Here is an 8,219-nt window from a genome sequence, read left to right on the forward strand (position 1 = left end):
TACCAAAATGTAGTCTTTGCTGTATTTTTTTTTTTTCAAACACAAACTTCTTCCACAAGAGCACAAACTTTCATTTTCCAAATCACGAGGTAGCAATGCATCCCAGGGAAACACAGCTGAAAACATGAAAGGGATCAGTCAAAGTTTTAACTGAAGACAGTAATTCACTGGATTTCAAACTCATCACTGCTTCTAAAACGTTTCACAGTTTTTTTGCCTTTTTTCTTTTCAGGCTTGCATACCTGCACTCTTTCCACCCAGGCTATTTTCATTCTCTTTGTTAATGCGAGCTCTCATCATCAGCTAGCACCAATATAACGCAACCTACAGGTGGGTTATGCAAAGCTAGTCCCAAACGAAACTGCTTTCCCGAGCACGGCATTTTGTACCATATACATCGTGTGATATTTCTGTTTTACCCGACAAGGGAAAAAAACACAACACCAAAAACAATCAACCAACTCAAAGCCCTCACAAATCAGTTTCAGAATATTCTGATCCTTTAAAAATCCTTCCCAGCACAAAAGACACCCATTAGCCTTAACTGCTACCCGTTTCACTTTGAATAGCCACAACTTCGCAGCTAGTTTAGAGAAGAGAACAAGCACTTAAGCTGTGAGAGGCACCAGGCTTGGGGAGACTTCCCAGCCTGCTCTTTCAGAGGAGACAAAGTGGGGGGGCCGTGACGGGGTGTGGAGAGGGCAGGGTTAGTAAGCGGACGGGGGGAACTTCCTGCCACTGCTTTCTGCATGTGGGACCAATATGGGCAATGCAGTTTAAACAGTTGCAAATGGGGGAGGGTACATAGGGGCTTTTTTTTTTTTTTCCTTTCCTGCCAGGGTTGAATTTAAAGTGAAGTCGCTGCATTGTTCAAGAGGCTCCTTGTCCATAAAGCATTGACCAAAGCTACTGTTTACACGGACTTTTCATTCCTGCTTTGTTTGCTTATGGAAAAGAAGGGGGAGTGACTTAAAAAAAAAAAAAAAAAACAGAGGAAAGGGAGAAGGAAAGCGAGGGAGGCACTGACCGCAGTGCAAACCAGGACCCTTGCCCCTGCCTGATCATTAACCTTGCGGGAAACGCCGCTGCCGCTGGCTCCCCGGCGTGTCACTGGCGTATGAACCGCGCCAGGGGCTGCCTACCTCTTACAGCCACGCGGGCAGGCATTCTGTACGCTTCGTCGCCTATACAGGTATATACCTATACCTCCCAGAGCACGCCTCTACGCTGACTGCAGATATGAAACTCCAACAGCTCCTTTGTATCGTGGTTTTCCTCCTGGCGAGCCTCCTTCCTGCCAGTGGGCAGCGGCCAGGTAAGCGATGCCGAAGCCCGACTGCGTGTGGCCCGGGGTACGGGTGTCGTGCTTAGCCCAAGGGCACCTCCAGCATGTTATATTTATCCGCACCCAACACGCGGTTTCTGCCCTCCGAGGACGAGTTGGTAGCTGCCTGCCTTGCGCTGACACGCTGTTTAGGAAGCGTGTTTCTACCTCTGTGTGCTTCATCTCCGCTTTCAGTGGCAGTACGACGTGATGCATCGGGCACCTTTGGAGGTAGTGGGGCGGAATAAACCGGGGTTCAAGGCAGGCAGTTGCTGTAAACCTGCTGCCTGGAAGCATCGCCGGCAGGGGAGGTGCGGTGAAGGCGCTGGCAGTTTGCGGGGAGCAGCGGGGCTGCCCTGTCTTGGTGAGGGCAGAACCGCTCACCTCCGGCCGCGGCCACCGGGGCACATCGCCCGCCACTTTTCCTCACCCCTTGTCTCCCCCTCCCCGCAGCCAACCTGGCCCTGCGCAGGAAGCTCCACCGGCACGGCTGCTCCCACCGGCGCTGCATGCCGCTGCACTCCCGAGTGCCCTTCCCCTGAGGTAATCCGCGCATGCCGGGCGTTGGGAATGGTACGGAGGCCATACCTGCCTCCCCGCAGGCGCTGTGCGGGCGCGGCGGGCCGCGTTCTACACACCTTTCCTACTTGACACCTGCGTTTCTACGCAGTTTAAGAGGCGCTTGACGAAGGACGCTAAACTTCAGGTGTGGCTTCACCTGGTCTCCGCTGGTTGTGCTGTGGGAATAGGACTTTGGGTAGGAGCACGGTGGGTAGCCTCCCGGTGTGAGGAGAGCTCTCACGGGACGCTACTGCCCCGCTATCCCCTCCCAGACTACCACTTCCCGCGCAAATGCCTTCCCTGAGGTACAGGGGGAAAAACCGCGTCCCCACAAGGCCTCAAAGCTGTTAGGGGTCAAACAGCGTAGAGTGGGCGTAAAAGCTGCGCAGAGCGATAGCTTCAGATCACGCTCCGGGACTTCAAGCTCTGACAGGGTTTCTGTTGGATGCCGGGCAAAGTCACCTCGGTCTGCCAGTCAGTCACATAAAGGTAGCAGCACTTACCCACTTCAAAGGGGACTGCCATTCTTAATCCTTGTCAGCGAAAGACTTTGAGCTCCTTGGATGAAAGGCTATACAAGTGCAAAACATTAATGCTTTATAGCTGACAAGGGCATATACATTCAAATTCTAAGTGACCGAAGAAGCACACAGGTAGCATATGCAAATAGTGCAGACATCAAAAGGAGAGCGAGGGTCTCTTGCAATTTAAGAATGAATAAAACATGGAGTCAGTAGTTTTGCATCTTCTAAACTCATTATATTGAAATAATGTTGTTAGCCCCAGGCACGACAGCATCATAAAAAAGTCATGTTAGAAGCTGCACTCTGCGGACCCAAGATGTTGCCATTTACTAAGCAGTTAACAGGGAAAAGGAGACCAAAGCCAAACTTTTAACAAACCTACACCAAGAATCTTGGCAATGCATAAACCGCTCTGGTGAAAAGTTCCTACACCACTCCCCACACAGCCACTCAAAAAAAAAGTACTATTCTACTCTGTAGTGCTGGCCTATGAACAGGTAGAATGTGCATATAGGAGGGTGCACTGCCAAGTTTGTGAAGTTGAAAGAAAAGGCTGCATACAGAATGGTAGAAGTGAGCTGCAAGTATAAAAAGGATGCCTGAAGGATGCTTTGCTGCTGAATGCCATGTCTCCTCACTGACTTCATTTCCACTAGAGACAGATTAAATGAGATTCCCACATCACTTCAAGCATCAATCTAAAAAGATAAGCAATCAGATCAATTCACTCAGCATGTAGAGACTGAATGACTGGGACAGTGGAATTCAGGCCCAGAGACTTCTTGAATCATTCTGAATGGCTTGCTTTGCTTCCCAAGGAAAGCAAATTTAACCCCCTTTCCTCCAGTTCGGCATTCATAGTCTGGAGATCTGTGCAGAAAGCACCTGTGTTTTCTCTAATACGCCCTGAAATGCACCTTGCTTGGGACTGTAATAGATGCACAATACATGTGCACTTAGACTGGAATTATTTTCCTAACAGAAGATCAAGACAAAAGATACTTTCGGTGTCACCTCATTTTCTGTGGGCAGCTGATTTCCTGTAACAAGATACAGTGACAAAGCAAAAGGATGTATTTTTTAATTTATAATATTTTTTTTAAAGACATCTATCTAAAGATAATACTGTTTTATAAAGCTATCTAGAAATCCATAAAGAGTGACTGGGGAATAAGGGGTGCCAGGCACCTGAACAAGCTCTCTTAAGACCAGTCATCATTGTGAGTGCTCTGCTCCTTTATCTTAAGTAGGATTTACCATCTACATTTACATTCCCTTCCAGTTTTAGTCCTAATTCAGCAAATATTTACATGCCTGAGTAACTTGACTCACATGAGTAATCTTACTGATCTCAATGGAGTTGTACATATGGATAAAGCTATTTGCAGATGCAAACAGGATGGTCCCATGAGCCTTTCAACAGGTGGCTGGAAACTAGGATGACCATAGCTGCCTCTCTCTTTATCAACAACACTTAAAATGAGGAGAGGATTGAACTTGATGGTTTTTGTCAGTTACTTTTTATATTTGAAGCCTTCTTGCCTCTAGATTTTTGATATTTTTTTTCTTAAACGTTTTAAATTACCAGATTAAGAAACATTACCCCAAATTGCCACTGTGTATTTAATAAATAATGTATCTTGTATGAAATATTAGACTACTCAATCATTCATTAATGGTTATTTCTCTACTTTTTTCCCCTCCCAGCAATTTCATAATGGGCTTCTCAGTGTTTTAAAGGAGCAACAATTAAACTGATAGTTTGTCAGAAGACCAGATTGACAACAGCTGATCTGATAGAGCCACTGCAGTCCTGTCTTCAGCAGTCCTGTCTGTCACATTCTGCAAGACCTGGTACAGATGCCCCTGGCTCACACCCTAGGAAGAGAGAGGAAAGAAATGGAGGGTAGGAGGATATACATGAAACCTATCTGGTTGAAAGATTCCATATATATTCCTTGGCTCTCATAATAACTAGTGAAAGTTAAAGACCAAATCAAACTTCAAGCATCTGTGATGGATGTCAAGTGGCATTAAGAAGAATCTGTCGAAGGGGATTCTTAACAGTCTGTCCAGACTAAGAGACATTGTGCATGCTGTTGACTACTTAATTCAGGCTGTGTGTAGGGCAGTGTTTAGGGTGATGAAATAATGTCAGACTCCAGCATAGAACTGTCAAAGTCCATTTTTAGTTTATACTTTTATATATGAATAATATATACATATATATTTTAACACCTAACATTACACCTTTATGAAATTAACTTAATGATAATGTAGAATGTATTACTGTAATAGTACCAAAGCCAGCACCACACCAGTGGTCCTATTAGCTTCAAGTATAGTAAGCATAGTACAAGTTTACAATATGTGAAAACGAAGAGAGTGTTATCCCTCATCCTACAGATAGAGAAGTGAAGCGCACAGAGATAAGAGATTAGCTACGAGTCATGCAAAACTGATAACTCAGATCTCTGAAGCCAGGCCTTAAGGTCAAGCCCATCCTCCTTTCTAATGAGCTGTTACTGCAAAGCCTATCATTTGTGTTCTTAATCTGGACTGCCAAACCAGACAGCTAAAACATACTTGAAAATTCAGTGCTGTAGTACTATTTGCTTAATAGTAGTTTTCTTAAAATACCCACTACGGTATTATAAATAGAGCATAAAAATAGACCATTGAAAAGAAACCTTTGTTTTGTCAACCTCAGTGTTGCATAGTACTCTATTCCTGTCATTTAAATAAATGGGATATCTGGAACATGGCACTACAATGAAAGAGAACTTCAAACAGAAAACAGGCTGTTCTCTTCAGTAGTGGTCACGAATACATTAAGCTTTTATTTTCAATTTTGCTCTTAAAAATACACGTTTCACATCTCCTTTTTATATCAGAAATAACAAACCTACTTATAAAGGAAAACATGGTAGTCCTGTCATTAGCAGAACTAAAACATCTGAAAAGGAGCCATATCCAGATTTTTAAGTCATCGCACTAGAGCTGAGATGTCCACATTTTTTGTACGTTGTATAAAGATGCACAAAGATCAGCGGCATCATGGTTTAAATCCAGTATTAGATTTTTGTCTTGCAACGCAGTTACTAGTAAGTGAAAGAACAGCAACCCAGAAAACTGGAGAGCTTCATCTTTCCAACGAGTGTCTCCATGTAACCCCTCATCTCTAAAAACCTGAAATCTTAATGAGATTTACACAGATGGAACTTAGCAGGAGTTTCAAATTTCTTTATATAGAAAGAACAATAAAAATTACACTGTGTTCTTGAGTTTTGGGAAATCATCATAAAAAGGTGAACAAACCTGTCTGTACTAACAAGCAGCCCTGTAGGTAAACCTTTGCAGTTGTTTCTTGGGTGTTCTTTGGTTGGTTGTTTGGGGTTTTTTTTAAGAAGTTGTTTTTTTCCAAAATTAGAGGTATACTACCATTAATTTTATCTTAAATTATTTATTTAACTTCGCTTTCATATCTATCCATGGCTATCTCTGTTTAGAAGTACAGGTGAAGAGTATGAGAAAGCAAGAAAGATGAAGAATAATTAACAGTCAAGCATATGGATTTATCATGGCACTGGATAATTTCTATAATCTTAACTATTCAATTCAGTAGAATTGTAAGAAAATCATAATGTAGCTGAGAGCTATATATGCATGTTCCTTTACAGATGTAAAAATAAAAGAACAATTACCCAAGTGCCTTAGAAAGACACTGTCACTCTATAAACCTATTGTAAATGCCTGTTCTTTTTAGATATGCTGATACCATAAAATCTTTGAAAAAGGCATCCATTGTGATCTTTTATAGACATGTTTATCAACTAGCTGTGTGTTTTGTAAAAAGATACCTCAAAATGCAAATAACATCTAGTTTTAAATAAACTTTCTACACTTTAAAGTTTATATTCTTGAGCTGCCTGATCCAATGCACCTAAATAACATTGAGAATTTATCTAGTTTGGCTGTGGATTCATAAGGAACCTACATAAAAAATAATTTGTTAATATATGACACAATTAGTAATGGGAACTTTGTTCTGTATTTCTAAAGAGATGAAATTCTGATTAAAAAAATATAGAAAGAACTTAGTTTCAAATTCTTGATTGGTGTGATCAATGTGCTGTAAATTGATATCATGATACCACGGTAGCATTACAGCAGAACCCAGACTGTGCACTGTCTTCGTGCTACAACAGCTGAATTGAGTTCTCTGTGTTCTCATGTGAATATCTTCAAAAGAAGTTTGTCAAAGTGCACATGGCTGTGTACTGAAAATCATCATTGATGTTTGCACGAACCCCATCTAACAGTCAAGACTTGCTCCAAACATAAATTCAGATCTCCAATTCTGAAAGGCAAAATGTAATTTTTCTGACATCTAAAACTAACTCCCTGTCTTGTGCATAGTTGTTAGCTGGGGAAAAAAAAAAAAAATCATTTTCAAGTCAGTATTGGCTATTTTAGAGTGAAATCCAAAATTATGTAACAGCAAGTCAGCAGGAAATAGAGGTAAATGTAAGGCTGCGGTGAGAAACAGCAGATTAGAGTGTTCCCAAAGGATAATAAACAATTCACCTCTTCCCTTTCCAGTATGGAAAAAAAGGAAATTATAGAAGAATAAAGACTGAAAATATTTCCCATACGCCACATACATATGCTAAAAATATCTGTGTCTGTACACAGAAAACCAAACATATCAACACTAATCAGGAGATTAGCATGGTAAATAAGTTTCAAATGTTTGTCTATCATCAAACAGCTACAATTAGCATACTGATCTCTCACCGCCATGAGGACCTTTATCTTTCTCCTTAGTGATCAGCTCCAAAAATCTTTGTGCACAGTGGGAAACACTCCAACAGCACAACCTGCGTCTTTACTTAGTAACAATGCCTAAAAGCCTAACTCATCCCAGTGCCGAGTTGGAACTACTTCAAGGTTAGATTGTTGTCCGCCCAATGCCTTTGGTCCTTGACAAAACTTTCATTAGCTTAACAATTACCTTCAGTGAGGCACACTTTCTTAACTGCAAATCCATGTAGAATCTTACAAGTATGAGAATCCTGTTAAAATCTTCTATTTCTTCAGCTGTTCAGTTTTCACTTGTGTTCCCGTGTGCTAGTTTGCCATATCACACGTTGGTGGCCAGTAAAGCACTGCACTGCAGAAGGGCATGTGCAAATCACTGTATTCTGGTGATACTTTTTCTGTTTGCTCCAAAATCTGGATCTAATGCTGTACTGCTTGCTGAATGTACTATGGCTATGGACTTTACTTTGGACACTAAGATGCAAGCTGTGATCAGGTGCTGATACTGCAGGGACAGTTACCTAGGCCATGGCATTGGTGGTAGACTGCAGCTTACTCCAGGCAATATTAGCCACCACAATACCCAGCACCTTACCTTGCACTTGCAAGGAGCTTTCCAAGCAGGAAAAACTAGGAATCAGTCTCTGTTATCAGAAATTTGGTGTCAGATGTGGCAAGATTAGACCTGAGGTTTCTCTAACACACACACACACACACACACAAGCAGCCACATGCCCCTTTAACATTGTGTTTTGAACACCAGCTTACACACTTGAGTCTCCCAGACTACCTCTGCCAGCACCTGTTACACACTGTCAGGCTTGGTCATGGGAACAAAGGAGAACCCTACTAGCCCAAGTGAGCCATGCTGGCCAGGAGATGGTGTGCACCTACCACACTGCATGCCACACCACACTGCTTTGCCTTAGCATCGCATGCAGGTGGTATCACAGTGCTGCCTTGCACCCAGTGACGGTGACACTGGGGAG

The 8,219-nt window shown here is 42.5% G+C and overlaps 1 protein-coding gene across 1 annotated transcript; it reads left to right on the plus strand.

The window, feature by feature from the left end:
• Positions 1-898: 898 nt before the first annotated feature.
• Positions 899-1,947, plus strand: APELA (apelin receptor early endogenous ligand). The gene is made up of 2 exons (XM_064149386.1): positions 899-1,315; positions 1,778-1,947. Exons 1-2 carry the CDS (start codon positions 1,240-1,242, stop codon positions 1,864-1,866), a joined length of 165 nt encoding a protein of 54 aa, XP_064005456.1. The 5' UTR covers positions 899-1,239; the 3' UTR covers positions 1,867-1,947.
• Positions 1,948-8,219: the final 6,272 nt, after the last annotated feature.

This window comes from Pogoniulus pusillus, chromosome 9 (genome assembly GCF_015220805.1).
Source record: "Pogoniulus pusillus isolate bPogPus1 chromosome 9, bPogPus1.pri, whole genome shotgun sequence".
Lineage (NCBI taxonomy): Eukaryota > Metazoa > Chordata > Aves > Piciformes > Lybiidae > Pogoniulus > Pogoniulus pusillus.

Excerpts from the sequence above, each read along its gene's own strand:
- APELA (XM_064149386.1), top strand. The coding sequence starts at position 1,240 with ATGAAACTCCAACAGCTCCTTTGTATCGTGGTTTTCCTCCTGGCGAGC. Across the intron at positions 1,316-1,777 it reads TGCCAGTGGGCAGCGGCCAG|CCAACCTGGCCCTGCGCAGG; the intron begins GTAAGCGATGCC and ends CCCTCCCCGCAG.